Here is a 27,993-nt window from a genome sequence, read left to right as displayed (position 1 = left end):
TCATGTCAGCTGCAGGTTTAAAGATTCCCTTTATTGAGTCAAGACAGGAGAGCCCCACGGGCGCTGGCACTGCCTCTAGCCAGCCTCGGCTGTGGCACAGCAGGCGGCCCCTAACCCCGGCTAGTCAGGCAACGTCCGCTGCCAGGCGACCTCAGGAACGGGATGGACAAGCAGGACTGAGCGTGGGGCAGAGCTGCATGCAAATGCCCCGTCAGAGGGGAGTGGGGCCGAGTCCCTGCCTGCAGCCCGGGCAGTGCGTGTGGCAAACCCAGTGCTGAACAAGCCTCCGGATTCTGGCCTGCAGGCTCAGCGCTCGGGAGGGAGCAGGATGTGGACAGAACAAGGCACTCAGGGCTGGGGAGCAGGGGCTGCTCAGGCACAATCAGATCAGGCAGAAGAGTGCGGGCCAGGGACGCGTAGCAGTCTGCCGCCAGCAGGCCCAAGGCACCACGTGCTCCTCTGGTCCCTGGGCTGGTCCACTTGAGGCCTCCACACGGTGCTGCTCTCTCCTCCAGCCCCCCCAGTCCTGGGCTCAACCCAGAGCCTCTGACACACACAGCACTGATGTTGGAAATCCAGCTCTGGCACCAGGCGGAGCAGAAACCCAGGCCCTTCCAGGCCGTGCAGCGCATTACTGCAGAGTCAGGGGCTCGAACTACCCAGAGGAGACAAACACCAGTGCACTCTGCGCAAAGCAGCACGTGCACAGGCCTGGGGGAGAGACTGAGAACACACGACCATCAGGGAGACCTTTGGGCTGGGAAGCAGGACGGGTTCAGACCCACACACAGGCAAGACCGAGGATTCAGTGAGTGCAGAAAAAGCAACACAAACTAGGGATCAGAGCATTCCTAGAAATGTCACTACCAATCAGTGCAGCCCCAGCTTCAGCAAATACAGCCCCGTGTCGGGGTCTGGGACACACCTGCTGAGGAGCTGCATGTAGGTCAGGTTCTCCTGCGTGTTGGGGTCGAAGAAGCCCTTGGTGTCGTCGCTGGGGTCGGAGAGGATCTGGCTCATCTCCTGGTCGAAGTAGCCCCGCTTGTAGGCCACCTCCACCGGGACGCGGTGGCTGTGCACGGGGTCGATGATGCCGCCGGTGGCGATCTGGGCCTCCAGCAGGCGGATGCCGTGGTCTTTGACGATCAGGTCTTTCTTCATGGCCTGGAAGAGGGAGATCTGGTGTCCTGTGTAGGGGTCAGTGTATCCGGTCACCGCTCTCTCGGCCGAGAGCAGCTTCTCTTTAATCTCCACGCCCACCAGGCCGGCAGAGGAGGCTTTGTCGACGGACAGCTTCTCGTTCTTCAGCGGGTCGATGATGAACCCGGTGGCAGCCTGCGCCTCCAGCAGCACCAGCGCCGTGCCCGGCCTCAGAATCCCCTTCCGCATGGCCTGGTAGATGCTCATCTTCTCGGTCTTGGCCGGGTCTGCCTTGGACGGCGCAAGGACTCCGGCAATGCAGCTAGTTCCTTCGAGGTATCTCTTTACGGAATCCATCTCCGTGATCTCCTGCACCGTCTTGGTGCCCTGGGTGAGTTCGGTCAAAGTGTCCCGGTCAATAATGTCAGAGTCGAACAGTTCGGAGGCCGTCACCTGCCTCCTGAGGCCCGAGAACTTCAGTTTGCTGCTTCTCTCTTCTGTCTCCTCCACGATGGTGGTGAGGATTCTGACCAGCTCCTCCGGAGTCACGGTCCCTGCTCTGTGCCTCTCCAGGAGCTCCTGCCTCTTCTCTTCCGAGAGGTATTTGGAGAAGAGAAGTTCCCACAGGGAGACCTTTCGCCCTCGGAACTCGCCGACCGACACCTCGAGGGTCGTGAGCCGCAGAGCCTTTTCCCCTGGTTGGTCCCGGGGAGAAGGGGCGGTGGCAGCGCTCCCGGAAGCCCTCTCCGCTCGGCAGGCACCTTCCGCCCCTCTGGGCTGTTTGCCGCTCTTCTCCTCCGTCTCGGCGATGAGGGTGCTGAGGAGGGTTGTCATTTCCGGAAGGGTCAGTGCTCCTGCTCGGTACTTCTCCAGCAGCTCCTGTCTTTTGGTTTCAGAGACGTAGCTGGAGAAGAGGAGCTCCCACAAGGAAACCGCCTGCCCCTTGAATTGCCCGACGGGAACGTCGACCGTCTCCGACCGCAGGGCCTTCTCCAAACGTTTGTCGTGCGGCGAGCGGGGCGTCTCAGTTTCCTCTGCCCTTGTCGTCTCCGCGCTGGGGCTTTCCCCGTGTCCGGGGAGACGGCGACTTTCCTCCTCTGTTTTGGTGACGATGGTGGTGACGATGGTTTTCATTTGGTCCGTGGTTAATACCCCAGCGCTGTGCAGCTCCAGGAGCTCCTTCCTCTTCTCTTCGGGGATGTACTTGGAGAAGAGCAGGTCCCACACGGAGACCTTGTGTCCGTGGAACTCCCCCGCCGCTACTTCCACCAGGGTCGACTTTAAGACCTTTTCCGTTTGCTGCTCTTCGCGGGAGGGGGCGTCCTTGACTTTCTCCGAGGGCGGGGTGGCCTCCTTCCCGGAGGCTTTCCTGCCTGCGGGGAGCTTGCTGCTTTTCCCTTCGGCCTGGGCGATGCTGGCGGTGAGGATGGCTATCATTTCGGGGATGGCGAGCGAACCTGCTGTGTACTGCTGGAGAAGCTCTTGTCTTCTCTCTTCAAGGACGTATTTGGAGAAGAGCAGATCCCACACGGAGACCTTTCGCCCTCGGAACTCACCCAGGGGCCCGTCGACCGTCGTCGTCTTCAAGGCCTCTTCCCGTTTCCCGTCCCTCTGAGAATGGGCAGCCTGGGCTTTCGGGGACGTTGCCCTCGGCGTGCTCGGACCCTTCCCGCGCCTGGGCTCTCCGCCGCTCTTTTCCTCTGCCTCGGTGACGAGGGTGGTGAGGAGGGTTGTCATTTCCTGAAGGCTCAGCGTCCCCGCTTTGTACTGCTTCAGAAGCGCCTGCCTCTTGTGCTCGGGGACGTATCTGGAGAAGAGGAGCTCCCACACGGTCACGTTCTGGCCCTGGAAGAGCCCCACGCTGACGGCGGCGGGGGCAGACTGTAAGGAGATCCGGGTTTGCTGGTCCAGCTGGAAGAGGACGGAGCCTTTGTGCATGAGCTGGAGCATGAGGAGGCCCGTGTCGGGGTCTGGGACACACCTGCTGAGGAGCTGCATGTAGGTCAGGTTCTCCTGCGTGTTGGGGTCGAAGAAGCCCTTGGTGTCGTCGCTGGGGTCGGAGAGGATCTGGCTCATCTCCTGGTCGAAGTAGCCCCGCTTGTAGGCCACCTCCACCGGGACGCGGTGGCTGTGCACGGGGTCGATGATGCCGCCGGTGGCGATCTGGGCCTCCAGCAGGCGGATGCCGTGGTCTTTGACGATCAGGTCTTTCTTCATGGCCTGGAAGAGGGAGATCTGGTGTCCTGTGTAGGGGTCAGTGTATCCGGTCACCGCTCTCTCGGCCGAGAGCAGCTTCTCTTTAATCTCCACGCCCACCAGGCCGGCAGAGGAGGCTTTGTCGACGGACAGCTTCTCGTTCTTCAGCGGGTCGATGATGAACCCGGTGGCAGCCTGCGCCTCCAGCAGCACCAGCGCCGTGCCCGGCCTCAGAATCCCCTTCCGCATGGCCTGGTAGATGCTCATCTTCTCGGTCTTGGCCGGGTCTGCCTTGGACGGCGCAAGGACTCCGGCAATGCAGCTAGTTCCTTCGAGGTATCTCTTTACGGAATCCATCTCCGTGATCTCCTGCACCGTCTTGGTGCCCTGGGTGAGTTCGGTCAAAGTGTCCCGGTCAATAATGTCAGAGTCGAACAGTTCGGAGGCCGTCACCTGCCTCCTGAGGCCCGAGAACTTCAGTTTGCTGCTTCTCTCTTCTGTCTCCTCCACGATGGTGGTGAGGATTCTGACCAGCTCCTCCGGAGTCACGGTCCCTGCTCTGTGCCTCTCCAGGAGCTCCTGCCTCTTCTCTTCCGAGAGGTATTTGGAGAAGAGAAGTTCCCACAGGGAGACCTTTCGCCCTCGGAACTCGCCGACCGACACCTCGAGGGTCGTGAGCCGCAGAGCCTTTTCCCCTGGTTGGTCCCGGGGAGAAGGGGCGGTGGCAGCGCTCCCGGAAGCCCTCTCCGCTCGGCAGGCACCTTCCGCCCCTCTGGGCTGTTTGCCGCTCTTCTCCTCCGTCTCGGCGATGAGGGTGCTGAGGAGGGTTGTCATTTCCGGAAGGGTCAGTGCTCCTGCTCGGTACTTCTCCAGCAGCTCCTGTCTTTTGGTTTCAGAGACGTAGCTGGAGAAGAGGAGCTCCCACAAGGAAACCGCCTGCCCCTTGAATTGCCCGACGGGAACGTCAACCGTCTCCGACCGCAGGGCCTTCTCCAAACGTTTGTCGTGCGGCGAGCGGGGCGTCTCAGTTTCCTCTGCCCTTGTCGTCTCCGCGCTGGGGCTTTCCCCGTGTCCGGGGAGACGGCGACTTTCCTCCTCTGTTTTGGTGACGATGGTGGTGACGATGGTTTTCATTTGGTCCGTGGTTAATACCCCAGCGCTGTGCAGCTCCAGGAGCTCCTTCCTCTTCTCTTCGGGGATGTACTTGGAGAAGAGCAGGTCCCACACGGAGACCTTGTGTCCGTGGAACTCCCCCGCCGCTACTTCCACCAGGGTCGACTTTAAGACCTTTTCCGTTTGCTGCTCTTCGCGGGAGGGGGCGTCCTTGACTTTCTCCGAGGGCGGGGTGGCCTCTTTCCCGGAGGCTTTCCTGCCTGCGGGGAGCTTGCTGCTTTTCCCTTCGGCCTGGGCGATGCTGGCGGTGAGGATGGCTATCATTTCGGGGATGGCGAGCGAACCTGCTGTGTACTGCTGGAGAAGCTCTTGTCTTCTCTCCTCAAGGACGTATTTGGAGAAGAGCAGATCCCACACGGAGACCTTTCGCCCTCGGAACTCACCCAGGGGCCCGTCGACCGTCGTCGTCTTCAAGGCCTCTTCCCGTTTCCCGTCCCTCTGAGAATGGGCAGCCTGGGCTTTCGGGGACGTTGCCCTCGGCGTGCTCGGACCCTTCCCGCGCCTGGGCTCTCCGCCGCTCTTTTCCTCTGCCTCGGTGACGAGGGTGGTGAGGAGGGTTGTCATTTCCTGAAGGCTCAGCGTCCCCGCTTTGTACTGCTTCAGAAGCGCCTGCCTCTTGTGCTCGGGGACGTATCTGGAGAAGAGGAGCTCCCACACGGTCACGTTCTGGCCCTGGAAGAGCCCCACGCTGACGGCGGCGGGGGCAGACTGTAAGGAGATCCGGGTTTGCTGGTCCAGCTGGAAGAGGACGGAGCCTTTGTGCATGAGCTGGAGCATGAGGAGGCCCGTGTCGGGGTCTGGGACACACCTGCTGAGGAGCTGCATGTAGGTCAGGTTCTCCTGCGTGTTGGGGTCGAAGAAGCCCTTGGTGTCGTCGCTGGGGTCGGAGAGGATCTGGCTCATCTCCTGGTCGAAGTAGCCCCGCTTGTAGGCCACCTCCACCGGGACGCGGTGGCTGTGCACGGGGTCGATGATGCCGCCGGTGGCGATCTGGGCCTCCAGCAGGCGGATGCCGTGGTCTTTGACGATCAGGTCTTTCTTCATGGCCTGGAAGAGGGAGATCTGGTGTCCTGTGTAGGGGTCAGTGTATCCGGTCACCGCTCTCTCGGCCGAGAGCAGCTTCTCTTTAATCTCCACGCCCACCAGGCCGGCAGAGGAGGCTTTGTCGACGGACAGCTTCTCGTTCTTCAGCGGGTCGATGATGAACCCGGTGGCAGCCTGCGCCTCCAGCAGCACCAGCGCCGTGCCCGGCCTCAGAATCCCCTTCCGCATGGCCTGGTAGATGCTCATCTTCTCGGTCTTGGCCGGGTCTGCCTTGGACGGCGCAAGGACTCCGGCAATGCAGCTAGTTCCTTCGAGGTATCTCTTTACGGAATCCATCTCCGTGATCTCCTGCACCGTCTTGGTGCCCTGGGTGAGTTCGGTCAAAGTGTCCCGGTCAATAATGTCAGAGTCGAACAGTTCGGAGGCCGTCACCTGCCTCCTGAGGCCCGAGAACTTCAGTTTGCTGCTTCTCTCTTCTGTCTCCTCCACGATGGTGGTGAGGATTCTGACCAGCTCCTCCGGAGTCACGGTCCCTGCTCTGTGCCTCTCCAGGAGCTCCTGCCTCTTCTCTTCCGAGAGGTATTTGGAGAAGAGAAGTTCCCACAGGGAGACCTTTCGCCCTCGGAACTCGCCGACCGACACCTCGAGGGTCGTGAGCCGCAGAGCCTTTTCCCCTGGTTGGTCCCGGGGAGAAGGGGCGGTGGCAGCGCTCCCGGAAGCCCTCTCCGCTCGGCAGGCACCTTCCGCCCCTCTGGGCTGTTTGCCGCTCTTCTCCTCCGTCTCGGCGATGAGGGTGCTGAGGAGGGTTGTCATTTCCGGAAGGGTCAGTGCTCCTGCTCGGTACTTCTCCAGCAGCTCCTGTCTTTTGGTTTCAGAGATGTAGCTGGAGAAGAGGAGCTCCCACAAGGAAACCGCCTGCCCCTTGAATTGCCCGACGGGAACGTCAACCGTCTCCGACCGCAGGGCCTTCTCCAAACGTTTGTCGTGCGGCGAGCGGGGCGTCTCAGTTTCCTCTGCCCTTGTCGTCTCCGCGCTGGGGCTTTCCCCGTGTCCGGGGAGACGGCGACTTTCCTCCTCTGTTTTGGTGACGATGGTGGTGACGATGGTTTTCATTTGGTCCGTGGTTAATACCCCAGCGCTGTGCAGCTCCAGGAGCTCCTTCCTCTTCTCTTCGGGGATGTACTTGGAGAAGAGCAGGTCCCACACGGAGACCTTGTGTCCGTGGAACTCCCCCGCCGCTACTTCCACCAGGGTCGACTTTAAGACCTTTTCCGTTTGCTGCTCTTCGCGGGAGGGGGCGTCCTTGACTTTCTCCGAGGGCGGGGTGGCCTCTTTCCCGGAGGCTTTCCTGCCTGCGGGGAGCTTGCTGCTTTTCCCTTCGGCCTGGGCGATGCTGGCGGTGAGGATGGCTATCATTTCGGGGATGGCGAGCGAACCTGCTGTGTACTGCTGGAGAAGCTCTTGTCTTCTCTCCTCAAGGACGTATTTGGAGAAGAGCAGATCCCACACGGAGACCTTTCGCCCTCGGAACTCACCCAGGGGCCCGTCGACCGTCGTCGTCTTCAAGGCCTCTTCCCGTTTCCCGTCCCTCTGAGAATGGGCAGCCTGGGCTTTCGGGGACGTTGCCCTCGGCGTGCTCGGACCCTTCCCGCGCCTGGGCTCTCCGCCGCTCTTTTCCTCTGCCTCGGTGACGAGGGTGGTGAGGAGGGTTGTCATTTCCTGAAGGCTCAGCGTCCCCGCTTTGTACTGCTTCAGAAGCGCCTGCCTCTTGTGCTCGGGGACGTATCTGGAGAAGAGGAGCTCCCACACGGTCACGTTCTGGCCCTGGAAGAGCCCCACACTGACGGCGGCGGGGGCAGACTGTAAGGAGATCCGGGTTTGCTGGTCCAGCTGGAAGAGGACGGAGCCTTTGTGCATGAGCTGGAGCATGAGGAGGCCCGTGTCGGGGTCTGGGACACACCTGCTGAGGAGCTGCATGTAGGTCAGGTTCTCCTGCGTGTTGGGGTCGAAGAAGCCCTTGGTGTCGTCGCTGGGGTCGGAGAGGATCTGGCTCATCTCCTGGTCGAAGTAGCCCCGCTTGTAGGCCACCTCCACCGGGACGCGGTGGCTGTGCACGGGGTCGATGATGCCGCCGGTGGCGATCTGGGCCTCCAGCAGGCGGATGCCGTGGTCTTTGACGATCAGGTCTTTCTTCATGGCCTGGAAGAGGGAGATCTGGTGTCCTGTGTAGGGGTCAGTGTATCCGGTCACCGCTCTCTCGGCCGAGAGCAGCTTCTCTTTAATCTCCACGCCCACCAGGCCGGCAGAGGAGGCTTTGTCGACGGACAGCTTCTCGTTCTTCAGCGGGTCGATGATGAACCCGGTGGCAGCCTGCGCCTCCAGCAGCACCAGCGCCGTGCCCGGCCTCAGAATCCCCTTCCGCATGGCCTGGTAGATGCTCATCTTCTCGGTCTTGGCCGGGTCTGCCTTGGACGGCGCAAGGACTCCGGCAATGCAGCTAGTTCCTTCGAGGTATCTCTTTACGGAATCCATCTCCGTGATCTCCTGCACCGTCTTGGTGCCCTGGGTGAGTTCGGTCAAAGTGTCCCGGTCAATAATGTCAGAGTCGAACAGTTCGGAGGCCGTCACCTGCCTCCTGAGGCCCGAGAACTTCAGTTTGCTGCTTCTCTCTTCTGTCTCCTCCACGATGGTGGTGAGGATTCTGACCAGCTCCTCCGGAGTCACGGTCCCTGCTCTGTGCCTCTCCAGGAGCTCCTGCCTCTTCTCTTCCGAGAGGTATTTGGAGAAGAGAAGTTCCCACAGGGAGACCTTTCGCCCTCGGAACTCGCCGACCGACACCTCGAGGGTCGTGAGCCGCAGAGCCTTTTCCCCTGGTTGGTCCCGGGGAGAAGGGGCGGTGGCAGCGCTCCCGGAAGCCCTCTCCGCTCGGCAGGCACCTTCCGCCCCTCTGGGCTGTTTGCCGCTCTTCTCCTCCGTCTCGGCGATGAGGGTGCTGAGGAGGGTTGTCATTTCCGGAAGGGTCAGTGCTCCTGCTCGGTACTTCTCCAGCAGCTCCTGTCTTTTGGTTTCAGAGACGTAGCTGGAGAAGAGGAGCTCCCACAAGGAAACCGCCTGCCCCTTGAATTGCCCGACGGGAACGTCAACCGTCTCCGACCGCAGGGCCTTCTCCAAACGTTTGTCGTGCGGCGAGCGGGGCGTCTCAGTTTCCTCTGCCCTTGTCGTCTCCGCGCTGGGGCTTTCCCCGTGTCCGGGGAGACGGCGACTTTCCTCCTCTGTTTTGGTGACGATGGTGGTGACGATGGTTTTCATTTGGTCCGTGGTTAATACCCCAGCGCTGTGCAGCTCCAGGAGCTCCTTCCTCTTCTCTTCGGGGATGTACTTGGAGAAGAGCAGGTCCCACACGGAGACCTTGTGTCCGTGGAACTCCCCCGCCGCTACTTCCACCAGGGTCGACTTTAAGACCTTTTCCGTTTGCTGCTCTTCGCGGGAGGGGGCGTCCTTGACTTTCTCCGAGGGCGGGGTGGCCTCTTTCCCGGAGGCTTTCCTGCCTGCGGGGAGCTTGCTGCTTTTCCCTTCGGCCTGGGCGATGCTGGCGGTGAGGATGGCTATCATTTCGGGGATGGCGAGCGAACCTGCTGTGTACTGCTGGAGAAGCTCTTGTCTTCTCTCCTCAAGGACGTATTTGGAGAAGAGCAGATCCCACACGGAGACCTTTCGCCCTCGGAACTCACCCAGGGGCCCGTCGACCGTCGTCGTCTTCAAGGCCTCTTCCCGTTTCCCGTCCCTCTGAGAATGGGCAGCCTGGGCTTTCGGGGACGTTGCCCTCGGCGTGCTCGGACCCTTCCCGCGCCTGGGCTCTCCGCCGCTCTTTTCCTCTGCCTCGGTGACGAGGGTGGTGAGGAGGGTTGTCATTTCCTGAAGGCTCAGCGTCCCCGCTTTGTACTGCTTCAGAAGCGCCTGCCTCTTGTGCTCGGGGACGTATCTGGAGAAGAGGAGCTCCCACACGGTCACGTTCTGGCCCTGGAAGAGCCCCACGCTGACGGCGGCGGGGGCAGACTGTAAGGAGATCCGGGTTTGCTGGTCCAGCTGGAAGAGGACGGAGCCTTTGTGCATGAGCTGGAGCATGAGGAGGCCCGTGTCGGGGTCTGGGACACACCTGCTGAGGAGCTGCATGTAGGTCAGGTTCTCCTGCGTGTTGGGGTCGAAGAAGCCCTTGGTGTCGTCGCTGGGGTCGGAGAGGATCTGGCTCATCTCCTGGTCGAAGTAGCCCCGCTTGTAGGCCACCTCCACCGGGACGCGGTGGCTGTGCACGGGGTCGATGATGCCGCCGGTGGCGATCTGGGCCTCCAGCAGGCGGATGCCGTGGTCTTTGACGATCAGGTCTTTCTTCATGGCCTGGAAGAGGGAGATCTGGTGTCCTGTGTAGGGGTCAGTGTATCCGGTCACCGCTCTCTCGGCCGAGAGCAGCTTCTCTTTAATCTCCACGCCCACCAGGCCGGCAGAGGAGGCTTTGTCGACGGACAGCTTCTCGTTCTTCAGCGGGTCGATGATGAACCCGGTGGCAGCCTGCGCCTCCAGCAGCACCAGCGCCGTGCCCGGCCTCAGAATCCCCTTCCGCATGGCCTGGTAGATGCTCATCTTCTCGGTCTTGGCCGGGTCTGCCTTGGACGGCGCAAGGACTCCGGCAATGCAGCTAGTTCCTTCGAGGTATCTCTTTACGGAATCCATCTCCGTGATCTCCTGCACCGTCTTGGTGCCCTGGGTGAGTTCGGTCAAAGTGTCCCGGTCAATAATGTCAGAGTCGAACAGTTCGGAGGCCGTCACCTGCCTCCTGAGGCCCGAGAACTTCAGTTTGCTGCTTCTCTCTTCTGTCTCCTCCACGATGGTGGTGAGGATTCTGACCAGCTCCTCCGGAGTCACGGTCCCTGCTCTGTGCCTCTCCAGGAGCTCCTGCCTCTTCTCTTCCGAGAGGTATTTGGAGAAGAGAAGTTCCCACAGGGAGACCTTTCGCCCTCGGAACTCGCCGACCGACACCTCGAGGGTCGTGAGCCGCAGAGCCTTTTCCCCTGGTTGGTCCCGGGGAGAAGGGGCGGTGGCAGCGCTCCCGGAAGCCCTCTCCGCTCGGCAGGCACCTTCCGCCCCTCTGGGCTGTTTGCCGCTCTTCTCCTCCGTCTCGGCGATGAGGGTGCTGAGGAGGGTTGTCATTTCCGGAAGGGTCAGTGCTCCTGCTCGGTACTTCTCCAGCAGCTCCTGTCTTTTGGTTTCAGAGATGTAGCTGGAGAAGAGGAGCTCCCACAAGGAAACCGCCTGCCCCTTGAATTGCCCGACGGGAACGTCAACCGTCTCCGACCGCAGGGCCTTCTCCAAACGTTTGTCGTGCGGCGAGCGGGGCGTCTCAGTTTCCTCTGCCCTTGTCGTCTCCGCGCTGGGGCTTTCCCCGTGTCCGGGGAGACGGCGACTTTCCTCCTCTGTTTTGGTGACGATGGTGGTGACGATGGTTTTCATTTGGTCCGTGGTTAATACCCCAGCGCTGTGCAGCTCCAGGAGCTCCTTCCTCTTCTCTTCGGGGATGTACTTGGAGAAGAGCAGGTCCCACACGGAGACCTTGTGTCCGTGGAACTCCCCCGCCGCTACTTCCACCAGGGTCGACTTTAAGACCTTTTCCGTTTGCTGCTCTTCGCGGGAGGGGGCGTCCTTGACTTTCTCCGAGGGCGGGGTGGCCTCTTTCCCGGAGGCTTTCCTGCCTGCGGGGAGCTTGCTGCTTTTCCCTTCGGCCTGGGCGATGCTGGCGGTGAGGATGGCTATCATTTCGGGGATGGCGAGCGAACCTGCTGTGTACTGCTGGAGAAGCTCTTGTCTTCTCTCCTCAAGGACGTATTTGGAGAAGAGCAGATCCCACACGGAGACCTTTCGCCCTCGGAACTCACCCAGGGGCCCGTCGACCGTCGTCGTCTTCAAGGCCTCTTCCCGTTTCCCGTCCCTCTGAGAATGGGCAGCCTGGGCTTTCGGGGACGTTGCCCTCGGCGTGCTCGGACCCTTCCCGCGCCTGGGCTCTCCGCCGCTCTTTTCCTCTGCCTCGGTGACGAGGGTGGTGAGGAGGGTTGTCATTTCCTGAAGGCTCAGCGTCCCCGCTTTGTACTGCTTCAGAAGCGCCTGCCTCTTGTGCTCGGGGACGTATCTGGAGAAGAGGAGCTCCCACACGGTCACGTTCTGGCCCTGGAAGAGCCCCACGCTGACGGCGGCGGGGGCAGACTGTAAGGAGATCCGGGTTTGCTGGTCCAGCTGGAAGAGGACGGAGCCTTTGTGCATGAGCTGGAGCATGAGGAGGCCCGTGTCGGGGTCTGGGACACACCTGCTGAGGAGCTGCATGTAGGTCAGGTTCTCCTGCGTGTTGGGGTCGAAGAAGCCCTTGGTGTCGTCGCTGGGGTCGGAGAGGATCTGGCTCATCTCCTGGTCGAAGTAGCCCCGCTTGTAGGCCACCTCCACCGGGACGCGGTGGCTGTGCACGGGGTCGATGATGCCGCCGGTGGCGATCTGGGCCTCCAGCAGGCGGATGCCGTGGTCTTTGACGATCAGGTCTTTCTTCATGGCCTGGAAGAGGGAGATCTGGTGTCCTGTGTAGGGGTCAGTGTATCCGGTCACCGCTCTCTCGGCCGAGAGCAGCTTCTCTTTAATCTCCACGCCCACCAGGCCGGCAGAGGAGGCTTTGTCGACGGACAGCTTCTCGTTCTTCAGCGGGTCGATGATGAACCCGGTGGCAGCCTGCGCCTCCAGCAGCACCAGCGCCGTGCCCGGCCTCAGAATCCCCTTCCGCATGGCCTGGTAGATGCTCATCTTCTCGGTCTTGGCCGGGTCTGCCTTGGACGGCGCAAGGACTCCGGCAATGCAGCTAGTTCCTTCGAGGTATCTCTTTACGGAATCCATCTCCGTGATCTCCTGCACCGTCTTGGTGCCCTGGGTGAGTTCGGTCAAAGTGTCCCGGTCAATAATGTCAGAGTCGAACAGTTCGGAGGCCGTCACCTGCCTCCTGAGGCCCGAGAACTTCAGTTTGCTGCTTCTCTCTTCTGTCTCCTCCACGATGGTGGTGAGGATTCTGACCAGCTCCTCCGGAGTCACGGTCCCTGCTCTGTGCCTCTCCAGGAGCTCCTGCCTCTTCTCTTCCGAGAGGTATTTGGAGAAGAGAAGTTCCCACAGGGAGACCTTTCGCCCTCGGAACTCGCCGACCGACACCTCGAGGGTCGTGAGCCGCAGAGCCTTTTCCCCTGGTTGGTCCCGGGGAGAAGGGGCGGTGGCAGCGCTCCCGGAAGCCCTCTCCGCTCGGCAGGCACCTTCCGCCCCTCTGGGCTGTTTGCCGCTCTTCTCCTCCGTCTCGGCGATGAGGGTGCTGAGGAGGGTTGTCATTTCCGGAAGGGTCAGTGCTCCTGCTCGGTACTTCTCCAGCAGCTCCTGTCTTTTGGTTTCAGAGATGTAGCTGGAGAAGAGGAGCTCCCACAAGGAAACCGCCTGCCCCTTGAATTGCCCGACGGGAACGTCAACCGTCTCCGACCGCAGGGCCTTCTCCAAACGTTTGTCGTGCGGCGAGCGGGGCGTCTCAGTTTCCTCTGCCCTTGTCGTCTCCGCGCTGGGGCTTTCCCCGTGTCCGGGGAGACGGCGACTTTCCTCCTCTGTTTTGGTGACGATGGTGGTGACGATGGTTTTCATTTGGTCCGTGGTTAATACCCCAGCGCTGTGCAGCTCCAGGAGCTCCTTCCTCTTCTCTTCGGGGATGTACTTGGAGAAGAGCAGGTCCCACACGGAGACCTTGTGTCCGTGGAACTCCCCCGCCGCTACTTCCACCAGGGTCGACTTTAAGACCTTTTCCGTTTGCTGCTCTTCGCGGGAGGGGGCGTCCTTGACTTTCTCCGAGGGCGGGGTGGCCTCTTTCCCGGAGGCTTTCCTGCCTGCGGGGAGCTTGCTGCTTTTCCCTTCGGCCTGGGCGATGCTGGCGGTGAGGATGGCTATCATTTCGGGGATGGCGAGCGAACCTGCTGTGTACTGCTGGAGAAGCTCTTGTCTTCTCTCCTCAAGGACGTATTTGGAGAAGAGCAGATCCCACACGGAGACCTTTCGCCCTCGGAACTCACCCAGGGGCCCGTCGACCGTCGTCGTCTTCAAGGCCTCTTCCCGTTTCCCGTCCCTCTGAGAATGGGCAGCCTGGGCTTTCGGGGACGTTGCCCTCGGCGTGCTCGGACCCTTCCCGCGCCTGGGCTCTCCGCCGCTCTTTTCCTCTGCCTCGGTGACGAGGGTGGTGAGGAGGGTTGTCATTTCCTGAAGGCTCAGCGTCCCCGCTTTGTACTGCTTCAGAAGCGCCTGCCTCTTGTGCTCGGGGACGTATCTGGAGAAGAGGAGCTCCCACACGGTCACGTTCTGGCCCTGGAAGAGCCCCACGCTGACGGCGGCGGGGGCAGACTGTAAGGAGATCCGGGTTTGCTGGTCCAGCTGGAAGAGGACGGAGCCTTTGTGCATGAGCTGGAGCATGAGGAGGCCCGTGTCGGGGTCTGGGACACACCTGCTGAGGAGCTGCATGTAGGTCAGGTTCTCCTGCGTGTTGGGGTCGAAGAAGCCCTTGGTGTCGTCGCTGGGGTCGGAGAGGATCTGGCTCATCTCCTGGTCGAAGTAGCCCCGCTTGTAGGCCACCTCCACCGGGACGCGGTGGCTGTGCACGGGGTCGATGATGCCGCCGGTGGCGATCTGGGCCTCCAGCAGGCGGATGCCGTGGTCTTTGACGATCAGGTCTTTCTTCATGGCCTGGAAGAGGGAGATCTGGTGTCCTGTGTAGGGGTCAGTGTATCCGGTCACCGCTCTCTCGGCCGAGAGCAGCTTCTCTTTAATCTCCACGCCCACCAGGCCGGCAGAGGAGGCTTTGTCGACGGACAGCTTCTCGTTCTTCAGCGGGTCGATGATGAACCCGGTGGCAGCCTGCGCCTCCAGCAGCACCAGCGCCGTGCCCGGCCTCAGAATCCCCTTCCGCATGGCCTGGTAGATGCTCATCTTCTCGGTCTTGGCCGGGTCTGCCTTGGACGGCGCAAGGACTCCGGCAATGCAGCTAGTTCCTTCGAGGTATCTCTTTACGGAATCCATCTCCGTGATCTCCTGCACCGTCTTGGTGCCCTGGGTGAGTTCGGTCAAAGTGTCCCGGTCAATAATGTCAGAGTCGAACAGTTCGGAGGCCGTCACCTGCCTCCTGAGGCCCGAGAACTTCAGTTTGCTGCTTCTCTCTTCTGTCTCCTCCACGATGGTGGTGAGGATTCTGACCAGCTCCTCCGGAGTCACGGTCCCTGCTCTGTGCCTCTCCAGGAGCTCCTGCCTCTTCTCTTCCGAGAGGTATTTGGAGAAGAGAAGTTCCCACAGGGAGACCTTTCGCCCTCGGAACTCGCCGACCGACACCTCGAGGGTCGTGAGCCGCAGAGTCTTTTCCCCTGGTTGGTCCCGGGGAGAAGGGGCGGTGGCAGCGCTCCCGGAAGCCCTCTCCGCTCGGCAGGCACCTTCCGCCCCTCTGGGCTGTTTGCCGCTCTTCTCCTCCGTCTCGGCGATGAGGGTGCTGAGGAGGGTTGTCATTTCCGGAAGGGTCAGTGCTCCTGCTCGGTACTTCTCCAGCAGCTCCTGTCTTTTGGTTTCAGAGACGTAGCTGGAGAAGAGGAGCTCCCACAAGGAAACCGCCTGCCCCTTGAATTGCCCGACGGAAACGTCAACCGTCTCCGACCGCAGGGCCTTCTCCAAACGTTTGTCGTGCGGCGAGCGGGGCGTCTCAGTTTCCTCTGCCCTTGTCGTCTCCGCGCTGGGGCTTTCCCCGTGTCCGGGGAGACGGCGACTTTCCTCCTCTGTTTTGGTGACGATGGTGGTGACGATGGTTTTCATTTGGTCCGTGGTTAATACCCCAGCGCTGTGCAGCTCCAGGAGCTCCTTCCTCTTCTCTTCGGGGATGTACTTGGAGAAGAGCAGGTCCCACACGGAGACCTTGTGTCCGTGGAACTCCCCCGCCGCTACTTCCACCAGGGTCGACTTTAAGACCTTTTCCGTTTGCTGCTCTTCGCGGGAGGGGGCGTCCTTGACTTTCTCCGAGGGTGGGGTGGCCTCCTTCCCGGAGGCTTTCCTGCCTGCGGGGAGCTTGCTGCTTTTCCCTTCGGCCTGGGCGATGCTGGCGGTGAGGATGGCTATCATTTCGGGGATGGCGAGCGAACCTGCTGTGTACTGCTGGAGAAGCTCTTGTCTTCTCTCCTCAAGGACGTATTTGGAGAAGAGCAGATCCCACACGGAGACCTTTCGCCCTCGGAACTCACCCAGGGGCCCGTCGACCGTCGTCGTCTTCAAGGCCTCTTCCCGTTTCCCGTCCCTCTGAGAATGGGCAGCCTGGGCTTTCGGGGACGTTGCCCTCGGCGTGCTCGGACCCTTCCCGCGCCTGGGCTCTCCGCCGCTCTTTTCCTCTGCCTCGGTGACGAGGGTGGTGAGGAGGGTTGTCATTTCCTGAAGGCTCAGCGTCCCCGCTTTGTACTGCTTCAGAAGCGCCTGCCTCTTGTGCTCGGGGACGTATCTGGAAAAGAGGAGCTCCCACACGGTCACGTTCTGGCCCTGGAAGAGCCCCACGCTGACGGCGGCGGGGGCAGACTGTAAGGAGATCCGGGTTTGCTGGTCCAGCTGGAAGAGGACGGAGCCTTTGTGCATGAGCTGGAGCATGAGGAGGCCCGTGTCGGGGTCTGGGACACACCTGCTGAGGAGCTGCATGTAGGTCAGGTTCTCCTGCGTGTTGGGGTCGAAGAAGCCCTTGGTGTCGTCGCTGGGGTCGGAGAGGATCTGGCTCATCTCCTGGTCGAAGTAGCCCCGCTTGTAGGCCACCTCCACCGGGACGCGGTGGCTGTGCACGGGGTCGATGATGCCGCCGGTGGCGATCTGGGCCTCCAGCAGGCGGATGCCGTGGTCTTTGACGATCAGGTCTTTCTTCATGGCCTGGAAGAGGGAGATCTGGTGTCCTGTGTAGGGGTCAGTGTATCCGGTCACCGCTCTCTCGGCCGAGAGCAGCTTCTCTTTAATCTCCACGCCCACCAGGCCGGCAGAGGAGGCTTTGTCGACGGACAGCTTCTCGTTCTTCAGCGGGTCGATGATGAACCCGGTGGCAGCCTGCGCCTCCAGCAGCACCAGCGCCGTGCCCGGCCTCAGAATCCCCTTCCGCATGGCCTGGTAGATGCTCATCTTCTCGGTCTTGGCCGGGTCTGCCTTGGACGGCGCAAGGACTCCGGCAATGCAGCTAGTTCCTTCGAGGTATCTCTTTACGGAATCCATCTCCGTGATCTCCTGCACCGTCTTGGTGCCCTGGGTGAGTTCGGTCAAAGTGTCCCGGTCAATAATGTCAGAGTCGAACAGTTCGGAGGCCGTCACCTGCCTCCTGAGGCCCGAGAACTTCAGTTTGCTGCTTCTCTCTTCTGTCTCCTCCACGATGGTGGTGAGGATTCTGACCAGCTCCTCCGGAGTCACGGTCCCTGCTCTGTGCCTCTCCAGGAGCTCCTGCCTCTTCTCTTCCGAGAGGTATTTGGAGAAGAGAAGTTCCCACAGGGAGACCTTTCGCCCTCGGAACTCGCCGACCGACACCTCGAGGGTCGTGAGCCGCAGAGTCTTTTCCCCTGGTTGGTCCCGGGGAGAAGGGGCGGTGGCAGCGCTCCCGGAAGCCCTCTCCGCTCGGCAGGCACCTTCCGCCCCTCTGGGCTGTTTGCCGCTCTTCTCCTCCGTCTCGGCGATGAGGGTGCTGAGGAGGGTTGTCATTTCCGGAAGGGTCAGTGCTCCTGCTCGGTACTTCTCCAGCAGCTCCTGTCTTTTGGTTTCAGAGACGTAGCTGGAGAAGAGGAGCTCCCACAAGGAAACCGCCTGCCCCTTGAATTGCCCGACGGAAACGTCAACCGTCTCCGACCGCAGGGCCTTCTCCAAACGTTTGTCGTGCGGCGAGCGGGGCGTCTCAGTTTCCTCTGCCCTTGTCGTCTCCGCGCTGGGGCTTTCCCCGTGTCCGGGGAGACGGCGACTTTCCTCCTCTGTTTTGGTGACGATGGTGGTGACGATGGTTTTCATTTGGTCCGTGGTTAATACCCCAGCGCTGTGCAGCTCCAGGAGCTCCTTCCTCTTCTCTTCGGGGATGTACTTGGAGAAGAGCAGGTCCCACACGGAGACCTTGTGTCCGTGGAACTCCCCCGCCGCTACTTCCACCAGGGTCGACTTTAAGACCTTTTCCGTTTGCTGCTCTTCGCGGGAGGGGGCGTCCTTGACTTTCTCCGAGGGTGGGGTGGCCTCCTTCCCGGAGGCTTTCCTGCCTGCGGGGAGCTTGCTGCTTTTCCCTTCGGCCTGGGCGATGCTGGCGGTGAGGATGGCTATCATTTCGGGGATGGCGAGCGAACCTGCTGTGTACTGCTGGAGAAGCTCTTGTCTTCTCTCCTCAAGGACGTATTTGGAGAAGAGCAGATCCCACACGGAGACCTTTCGCCCTCGGAACTCACCCAGGGGCCCGTCGACCGTCGTCGTCTTCAAGGCCTCTTCCCGTTTCCCGTCCCTCTGAGAATGGGCAGCCTGGGCTTTCGGGGACGTTGCCCTCGGCGTGCTCGGACCCTTCCCGCGCCTGGGCTCTCCGCCGCTCTTTTCCTCTGCCTCGGTGACGAGGGTGGTGAGGAGGGTTGTCATTTCCTGAAGGCTCAGCGTCCCCGCTTTGTACTGCTTCAGAAGCGCCTGCCTCTTGTGCTCGGGGACGTATCTGGAAAAGAGGAGCTCCCACACGGTCACGTTCTGGCCCTGGAAGAGCCCCACGCTGACGGCGGCGGGGGCAGACTGTAAGGAGATCCGGGTTTGCTGGTCCAGCTGGAAGAGGACGGAGCCTTTGTGCATGAGCTGGAGCATGAGGAGGCCCGTGTCGGGGTCTGGGACACACCTGCTGAGGAGCTGCATGTAGGTCAGGTTCTCCTGCGTGTTGGGGTCGAAGAAGCCCTTGGTGTCGTCGCTGGGGTCGGAGAGGATCTGGCTCATCTCCTGGTCGAAGTAGCCCCGCTTGTAGGCCACCTCCACCGGGACGCGGTGGCTGTGCACGGGGTCGATGATGCCGCCGGTGGCGATCTGGGCCTCCAGCAGGCGGATGCCGTGGTCTTTGACGATCAGGTCTTTCTTCATGGCCTGGAAGAGGGAGATCTGGTGTCCTGTGTAGGGGTCAGTGTATCCGGTCACCGCTCTCTCGGCCGAGAGCAGCTTCTCTTTAATCTCCACGCCCACCAGGCCGGCAGAGGAGGCTTTGTCGACGGACAGCTTCTCGTTCTTCAGCGGGTCGATGATGAACCCGGTGGCAGCCTGCGCCTCCAGCAGCACCAGCGCCGTGCCCGGCCTCAGAATCCCCTTCCGCATGGCCTGGTAGATGCTCATCTTCTCGGTCTTGGCCGGGTCTGCCTTGGACGGCGCAAGGACTCCGGCAATGCAGCTAGTTCCTTCGAGGTATCTCTTTACGGAATCCATCTCCGTGATCTCCTGCACCGTCTTGGTGCCCTGGGTGAGTTCGGTCAAAGTGTCCCGGTCAATAATGTCAGAGTCGAACAGTTCGGAGGCCGTCACCTGCCTCCTGAGGCCCGAGAACTTCAGTTTGCTGCTTCTCTCTTCTGTCTCCTCCACGATGGTGGTGAGGATTCTGACCAGCTCCTCCGGAGTCACGGTCCCTGCTCTGTGCCTCTCCAGGAGCTCCTGCCTCTTCTCTTCCGAGAGGTATTTGGAGAAGAGAAGTTCCCACAGGGAGACCTTTCGCCCTCGGAACTCGCCGACCGACACCTCGAGGGTCGTGAGCCGCAGAGCCTTTTCCCCTGGTTGGTCCCGGGGAGAAGGGGCGGTGGCAGCGCTCCCGGAAGCCCTCTCCGCTCGGCAGGCACCTTCCGCCCCTCTGGGCTGTTTGCCGCTCTTCTCCTCCGTCTCGGCGATGAGGGTGCTGAGGAGGGTTGTCATTTCCGGAAGGGTCAGTGCTCCTGCTCGGTACTTCTCCAGCAGCTCCTGTCTTTTGGTTTCAGAGACGTAGCTGGAGAAGAGGAGCTCCCACAAGGAAACCGCCTGCCCCTTGAATTGCCCGACGGAAACGTCAACCGTCTCCGACCGCAGGGCCTTCTCCAAACGTTTGTCGTGCGGCGAGCGGGGCGTCTCAGTTTCCTCTGCCCTTGTCGTCTCCGCGCTGGGGCTTTCCCCGTGTCCGGGGAGACGGCGACTTTCCTCCTCTGTTTTGGTGACGATGGTGGTGACGATGGTTTTCATTTGGTCCGTGGTTAATACCCCAGCGCTGTGCAGCTCCAGGAGCTCCTTCCTCTTCTCTTCGGGGATGTACTTGGAGAAGAGCAGGTCCCACACGGAGACCTTGTGTCCGTGGAACTCCCCCGCCGCTACTTCCACCAGGGTCGACTTTAAGACCTTTTCCGTTTGCTGCTCTTCGCGGGAGGGGGCGTCCTTGACTTTCTCCGAGGGCGGGGTGGCCTCCTTCCCGGAGGCTTTCCTGCCTGCGGGGAGCTTGCTGCTTTTCCCTTCGGCCTGGGCGATGCTGGCGGTGAGGATGGCTATCATTTCGGGGATGGCGAGCGAACCTGCTGTGTACTGCTGGAGAAGCTCTTGTCTTCTCTCCTCAAGGACGTATTTGGAGAAGAGCAGATCCCACACGGAGACCTTTCGCCCTCGGAACTCACCCAGGGGCCCGTCGACCGTCGTCGTCTTCAAGGCCTCTTCCCGTTTCCCGTCCCTCTGAGAATGGGCAGCCTGGGCTTTCGGGGACGTTGCCCTCGGCGTGCTCGGACCCTTCCCGCGCCTGGGCTCTCCGCCGCTCTTTTCCTCTGCCTCGGTGACGAGGGTGGTGAGGAGGGTTGTCATTTCCTGAAGGCTCAGCGTCCCCGCTTTGTACTGCTTCAGAAGCGCCTGCCTCTTGTGCTCGGGGACGTATCTGGAGAAGAGGAGCTCCCACACGGTCACGTTCTGGCCCTGGAAGAGCCCCACGCTGACGGCGGCGGGGGCAGACTGTAAGGAGATCCGGGTTTGCTGGTCCAGCTGGAAGAGGACGGAGCCTTTGTGCATGAGCTGGAGCATGAGGAGGCCCGTGTCGGGGTCTGGGACACACCTGCTGAGGAGCTGCATGTAGGTCAGGTTCTCCTGCGTGTTGGGGTCGAAGAAGCCCTTGGTGTCGTCGCTGGGGTCGGAGAGGATCTGGCTCATCTCCTGGTCGAAGTAGCCCCGCTTGTAGGCCACCTCCACCGGGACGCGGTGGCTGTGCACGGGGTCGATGATGCCGCCGGTGGCGATCTGGGCCTCCAGCAGGCGGATGCCGTGGTCTTTGACGATCAGGTCTTTCTTCATGGCCTGGAAGAGGGAGATCTGGTGTCCTGTGTAGGGGTCAGTGTATCCGGTCACCGCTCTCTCGGCCGAGAGCAGCTTCTCTTTAATCTCCACGCCCACCAGGCCTGCAGAGGAGGCTTTGTCGACGGACAGCTTCTCGTTCTTCAGCGGGTCGATGATGAACCCGGTGGCAGCCTGCGCCTCCAGCAGCACCAGCGCCGTGCCCGGCCTCAGAATCCCCTTCCGCATGGCCTGGTAGATGCTCATCTTCTCGGTCTTGGCCGGGTCTGCCTTGGACGGCGCAAGGACTCCGGCAATGCAGCTAGTTCCTTCGAGGTATCTCTTTACGGAATCCATCTTTGCTATGTCATGAGCAGTCTTTTTTCCTTCCTGTAATTTCTGCATAGTGTCCTCAGTAATTATCTGTGCACTGAGTAGTTCTGATGCAGTGATTTTTTGTCTAATGCCTTGGAACCATATTTCTTTTCTGCCCCTCTCTATTTCATGTATAATGTTGAAAAGTGCATCTGTTATCTTCCGTAATATAACTGTGGATTGTTGTTTGTATTCTTGAACCAATTCCTTTCTCTTTTCCTCAGTGACGTATTCAGAACAGAGGAGTGCCCATAGAGATAGTGTCTGTCCTCTGTATTTTCCTACTGGCACTTTAACCATGGTAGATACCATAATATTTTTGGTTTGCTCATCAATGTAGAAATAGTCTTCCTTCTTTTCTACTATCTGGAGTAGGTGCAGTCCCGTATCTCGGTCTTTACTACATCGCTGGATGAGCTGAGCATAACTGAGGTTTTCATGGGTGTTCGGATCCATAAATGCCTTGCTGCCATGTTCTGGATCAGAAATCAGGAGATATGTGTCATCATCCAAACAGCCCCGCTTGTAGGCCACCTCCATGGGCAGGCGGTGGCTGTGCACAGGGTCAATGATGCCGCCGGTGGCAAATTGGGCCTCCAGCAAGTGGATGGCTTGCTCCTTCTCAACTACGTCTTTCTTCATGGCCTGGAAGAGGGAGATCTTGTTTCCTGTGGAGGGGTCTCTGTATCCCGTCACCGCTCTCTCGGCCGAGAGCAGCTTCTCCCGAATCTCCCTGCCCACCAGGCCAGCAGAGACGGCTTCCTCCACGGACATCTTCTTGTTCTTGAGCGGGTCAATGATGAACCCGGTGGCAGCCTGCGCCTCCAGCAGCAACAGCGCTGATTCTAGGGTCAGGAGACCTCTCTCCATGGCCTGGCAGATGCTCATCCTCTCTTGCGTGGCTGGCAGCAGCACCCCAGCAATGCTCCCCGTTCCCTGCAGGTACCGCTTGACAGAGTCCATGTGGTGGAGGTTGTGGATGGGGAGCGTTCCGTGGTGCAGTTTGTCCAGTGTGGCTTGGTCAATGATCTCCGCGCTGACCAAGTCTGACACTGGCACGTCTCCTCTGAGGCCCTTCACCCGCAGGGTTCGGCCTCTCTCTTCTGTTTCCTCGATCATCGTGATGACGGCTGTGGTGAGCTGGTCTAGTGTCAGGGTGTTACATTTGTATTGCTGCGCTAGCTCTGTTCTTCTCTGTGCGGAGACGTACTGAGAGCAGAGCAGGTCCCACAGGGACACAGTTTGGCCTCTGAATTTCCCAACTTGCATTTCGATGGGTTTTGAGTTAAAAAATTCTTTCATTGACTCATCTATATAGAAGTATGTCCCCCCAGGCTTCACTACTTGGAGCATGTACAGCCCCGTGTCGGGGTCGGGGACACACCTCTCCAGGAGCTGCATGTAGGTCAGGTTCTCCTGCGTGTTGGGGTCGAAGAAGCCCTTGGTGTCGTCGCTGGGGTCGGAGAGGATCTGGCTCATCTCCTGGTCGAAGTAGCCCCGCTTGTAGGCCACCTCCACGGGCAGGCGGTGGCTGTGCACGGGGTCGATGATGCCGCCGGTGGCGATCTGGGCCTCCAGCAGGCGGATGCCGTGGTCTCTGACGATCAGGTCTTTCTTTATGGCCTGGAAGAGGGAGATCTTGTGTCCTGTGTAGGGGTCAGTGTATCCGGTCACCGCTCTCTCGGCCGAGAGCAGCTTCTCATAATCCTGTCGTCCTATGAGCCCGGCTGCCAGCGCTTGCTCCACAGACAGCTTCTCGTTCTTCAGCGGGTCGATGATGAACCCGGTGGCAGCCTGCGCCTCCAGCAGCACCAGTGCCGTGCCCGGCCTCAGCAGCCCTCTGGCCAGCGCCTGGGAGATGCTCATCTTCTCACTGGCTGGCTGTACTAGCACGCCGGCTATGAAGTTCCCCCCCTCCAGGTATCTGCGAACAGAGTCCATCTCTGTGACTTCTTCAACGGTTTTCTGTCCCTGATTGAGCTCATCGAGGGTTTTCTTGTCTATCAGCTGAGCCTGGAACAGGTCACTGGCAGACACCTGCTTCCGCAGGCCCCTGAATGTGAATCTCCTGCCTTGCTTCTCGGTCACGTCAATGATCGTGGTAACCGTTGTGATGATTTCTTGCAGGGCCGCCATGTTCTCCTCTTTGTATAGCTCCACCAGCTCTCTCTGCTTGGCGTCTGTGACGTACTCGGAGTTGAGAAGATCCCAGAGGGAGACCCTCTGCCCTTTGAACCGTCCTTCTGTGACACAGACCGTGACAGATTTCAGCACTTCCATGGTCTGTTGGTCCACATAGAACGCCGTTGCTTCGGACAGAGGGAGAAGCCAGAGGCCAGTCTCCACGTCAGGAAGACACCTGTCTTTCAGCTCTTGGTAAGTCAAGTTTTCCTTCGTGTTGGGATCAAAGAAGACTTTGGTGTCGTCATTGAGCTGGGCCAGGGCCTGGTTCATTTCCTCGTCGTAGAAGTTGTGCATGTAGGCAGCAGGCAGAGGAAGATGGTGATGGTGGATGGGGTCGATGATCCCTCCTGTGGCCAGCTGGGCCTCGAGCAAGGGAATGCCATCGCTCATGGGGACGAGGCCTTTCCTGACGGCTTGGCAGACTGAGATGGGGCTCCCAGTGTAGGGGTCTGTGTAACCCGTCACTGCCCTCTCTGCTAGGAGCAGCTGCTCCAGGAGCTCCTCTCCGACAATGGCCGCTTTGACGGCATCTTCCACACCAAGTGTCTGGTTTGTCACTGGGTCTATTATGCCTCCGGTGGCTGCCTGAGCCGCTAGCAGCAGTAGCCCTGTGCCAGGCAGCAGGAGATTGTTTTGTATTGCCTGGTAAATGCTCATCTTCTTCTTGGAGGCCTGTACGAGAACTCCAGCAATGCTCCCTGTGCCCTGCAAGTATCGCTTCACGCCCTCCATCTCCGCCACGTCTCTGGCCGCTCGCGTTCCCTCGGCCAGCTCTGCGAAGGTCTTCTCCGCAATGATGCCAGCATCGAGCAGCCAGACAGCAGGCACGCTGCCCCGCAGGCCTTGGAAGGCGATGTGCGCGTGGGCTTTCATCTCCATCTCCTTCACGTGCTGCAGGACAAGAGCGACCAGCTGCCCGACAGACGCCTCCTCAGAGCGGAACTTCTCCACCACGTCCTCTCTCTGCTCCTCAGTGAAGTAGCCAGAGTGGATCAGCTCCCAGAGGGAGACGTCCTTCTCCTTCACCATGGTCTCCTTGAGCAGCTGCTGGATTTGCTCCTCTGTGCGCACGGGCACAGCCGTCTGGGGCAAGGGCAGCAAGCGGAAGCCGGAATTTTCATCCTGCTGGCAACGCGCCATGAGCTGAGCGTAGGTCACTGGCTCCTTGCTGCCAGGGATGCAGTAAGCCCTGGCACTGTCAGCGCCAGACAGGGTTTTGCTCATGTCCTCACCCCAGTAGCCTTGTTTCCGGGCAAACTCCACAGGCACATGGTGGCCGTGGTGCGGGTCAATGATGCCTCCAGTGGCCATTTGAGCTTCCATGAGTGGAATCGCCCGTTTGTCTGCGATGAGGCCCTTCTTCATGGCTTGGAAGAGGGAAATCTTCTCCCCCGTGAAAGGGTCTTTGTAGCCCGTGACTGCGCCTTCTGCATACTGCAGTTTCTCATGGAGCTCTGGCCCGATAACCCCTCCCCTTACGGCTTCGTCCACACACAGCTTTTGGTTGGTCACGGGGTCGATGACAAAGCCAGTAGCGGCCTGGGCCTCGAGCAGTGGGAGAGCTACCCCTGGCCCCACGATCTTCTGCTTCAGGGCTTCATAGATGCTCATTCTCTGGTTTGACGGCTGGAGCACGATCCCCCCAATGCTGCCGGAGCCATAGAGGTATTTCCGGACAGAGTCCATGCGCAGGACGTCCTCCGGGCTCACGGCCCCTTCCAGCACCCTCTGGAAGAGGGCCTTGTCTATAATGCCGGTTTCTAGCAGGTGGTAGGCCGTGACGCTGCCTCTCATGGCTGGGAATTTGATGGGGGCCCATTTTTTCATCTCTTCCTCCAACATGAGTCTGATCTGCTCCAGGGTGAGCTTCCGCAGCCGGTAGTGGTTAAATATCTCCCGCCGCTTTCCCTCGCTGAAATACTCGGAGTTCAGCAGGTCCCACGTGGAGACCCGTTCTCCTCGGAACCGCCCGTACCTCACGAGGAGCCAGGTGCTCTGGAAGGCTTGCTTGGTGGCATTGTCAATGAACTGGCGCTTCTTGCTGTTCAGAGGCAGGAGGCAGAGTCCGGTGGAGGGCTCTGTGATGCACTTCTCCTTCAGCTGCAGGTAGGTCAGGTTCTCCTGCGTGTTGGGGTCGAAGAAGCCCTTGGTGTCGTCGCTGGGGTCGGAGAGGATGAGGTTCATCTTCTTGTCGAAGTAGCCCCGCTTGTAGGCCACCTCCACGGGGACGCGGTGGCTGTGCACGGGGTCGATGATGCCGCCGGTGGCGATCTGGGCCTCCAGCAGGCGGATGCCGTGGTCTCTGACGATGTGGCCCTTGCTCATGGCCTGGAAGAGGGAGATCTTGTCTCCGGTGTAGGGGTCCCTGTAGCCTGTGACTGCTCTCTCTGCGGCCAGCAGCTTGTGGTAAACATCTGGGCCAATGACGCTGGCTCGCAACGCCTCCTCCACAGAGTATTTCTGGTTGGCAACCGGGTCGATAATGAATCCCGTGGCAGCCTGTGCCTCGAGGAGGACGAGGGACGTCCCTGGCATGAGCAGGCCTTTCCTCTTTGCCTGATAGATGCTGATTTTCTCATGGGACTCGGGCAGCAGCAGCCCACTGATACTGCTGGTCCCTTGCAGGTACTTCCTGACTGTGTCCATGCTGACAACGTCTCCGACAGACGTCTCTCCTTGGCGCAGCTTCTCAAACAGCTCCCTGTCGATGATTTCGGAGCTCAGGAGCTGCTGAGGTGTCACCTTGTGCCTCAGGCCTTCGAAGGCGATGTTAGTGGGGGAAGCCATTTGCTGAACAGTGGCACTGATGGCTTGAGTCAGTTCTGGAAGGGAGAGACTCGCAGTGCGGAACTGCTGGGCCAGCGTGGCTCGTTGCTCGCTCGTGAAGTTGTCTGAGAAGAGAAGTTTCCAGAGGGACACTGACTTCCCCTTGAACTTGCCAGAGGCCAGGGGTACTGCCGTGTTTTCCAGAGCCAGTCGGGTCCTCTGGTCAATGAAGGGATGAGTGTCCCGAGTCCCTTCTCCACTGTCTCTGAAGAGCGGTAGCAGGCGGAGACCGGTGTCGGGGTCAGTGACACACCTCTCCAAGAGGGCTGCGTAGGTCAGCGTCTCCTTTGTGGTGGGGTCGAAGAAGCCTTTGGTGGCATGGGTGGGATGGGAGAGGAGCTGCTTCATCTCTTCATCGAGGTAGCCCCGTTGGCAGGCCACCTCCACTGGGACACGGTGCTTGTGGACGGGGTCGATCAGGCCCCCGGTGGCCAGCTGGGCTTCCAGGAGGCAAGTCCCCTGGTCCCTGGCGATGAGCCCCTTCTCCATGGCTTGGAAGAGAGAGAGCAGCTCCCCGCTCCAGGGGTCTTGGTACCCAGTGGCAGATCTCTCAGCAGATGCCAGTTTCTCATAGAGCTCCGGTCCCACCACGCCAGCCTTGACAGCCTCCTCGACGGAGAGTCTCTGCTGCTTGGCTGGCTCTGTCAGGCAGGCGGTGGCTGCCTGTGCCTGCAGGAGGGCCAGTGCTGTGCCTGGCATGAGGAGGTGCTCGGCCAGTGCCTGGTACAGGCCCTTCCTCTCTCCGGCCGGCAGCACGACAACCCCTGCAATGCCTCCCGTGCCCTCCAGGTACTGCTGGACAGGGCCCCGCTCCGCTACCTCCTGGACGGAGACCCGGCCCTCCTGCAGGGCCTGGAACGTCTCCATGTCGATGATGCTGGAGCTGAGCAGCTCGCTGCTGCTCACTCTCCCTCTCAGCCCCGGGAAGGTGATTTTCAGAGGCAGGAGGAGGAGGCTGGTGGCCGGATCGATCCTGCACCGTTTCCTAAGCTCCAGGTAGGTGACCCTCTCGCTGGTGTTGGGGTCGAGGAACCCAGTGGTGGCAGCAGAGCTGGGGTCAGTGAGGAGCCAGCTCATCTCGTCCCCAAAGTATCCCCGCTCGCAGGCCACCTCCACGGGGACGCGGTGGCCAGTGGCTGGCTCCACGAGGCCCCCTGTGGCGAGCTGCACCTCCAGCCAGCGGGCGCCCTGCTCCCGCCCGAGCAGCTCCTTCTGGATGGCTTGGTAGAGCGAGATCTTCTCGCCCGTGTAGGGGTCCAGGAAGCCGGTCACGGCTCTCTCTGCAGACAGCAGCTTCTCTTGCAGCTCCAGGCCCACGAGCCCCTGCTGCACAGCCTCTGCCACGGTGAGCCGCCTGTTCCCCACCGGGTCCAGGAGGCAGCCAGTGGCTGCCTGAGCCTCCAGGAGGGTGAGGGCTGGCTCGGACATCAGGAAATGCTGCCTGGTGGCATCATAGAAGCTCATTGTCTGCTTGGACGCCTCCCTGTAGACCCCAGCGATGGCCCCCGTGCCCGTCAGGGGCTCTCTCACCCCGGGTGGCTCCACGCCCATCTTGCCCTGCTTGCCAGGCTGCAGGCTCTGCTGGATGTGTCCGCCTCGGGGGCTGGTCTCCCCATTCACTGCCCGCTTGTGCTCCATGCTGTCTCGCTCGGCACTCCCCTCCGGCCACGGCTGGCCTCTTGCCTCCTGGAGCAGGGTCTCTGC

The 27,993-nt window shown here is 60.7% G+C and overlaps 1 protein-coding gene across 1 annotated transcript in view; it reads right to left on the bottom strand.

The window, feature by feature from the left end:
- EPPK1 (epiplakin 1) overlaps positions 1-27,993 on the bottom strand; it is a 45,489-nt gene continuing 17,496 nt past the window's right edge. The window contains exon 2 of the mRNA XM_075918186.1: positions 1-27,989. Coding sequence (XP_075774301.1) covers positions 871-27,927 — 27,057 coding nt within the window. The 5' untranslated portion in view covers positions 27,928-27,989 and the 3' untranslated portion in view covers positions 1-870. The remainder of the gene's footprint in view (positions 27,990-27,993) is intronic.

The sequence above is a fragment of the Pelodiscus sinensis genome, unplaced genomic scaffold (genome assembly GCF_049634645.1).
Source record: "Pelodiscus sinensis isolate JC-2024 unplaced genomic scaffold, ASM4963464v1 ctg119, whole genome shotgun sequence".
Classification (NCBI taxonomy): Eukaryota; Metazoa; Chordata; order Testudines; family Trionychidae; genus Pelodiscus; species Pelodiscus sinensis.
This window is presented reverse-complemented; position numbering and strand designations above follow the sequence as displayed.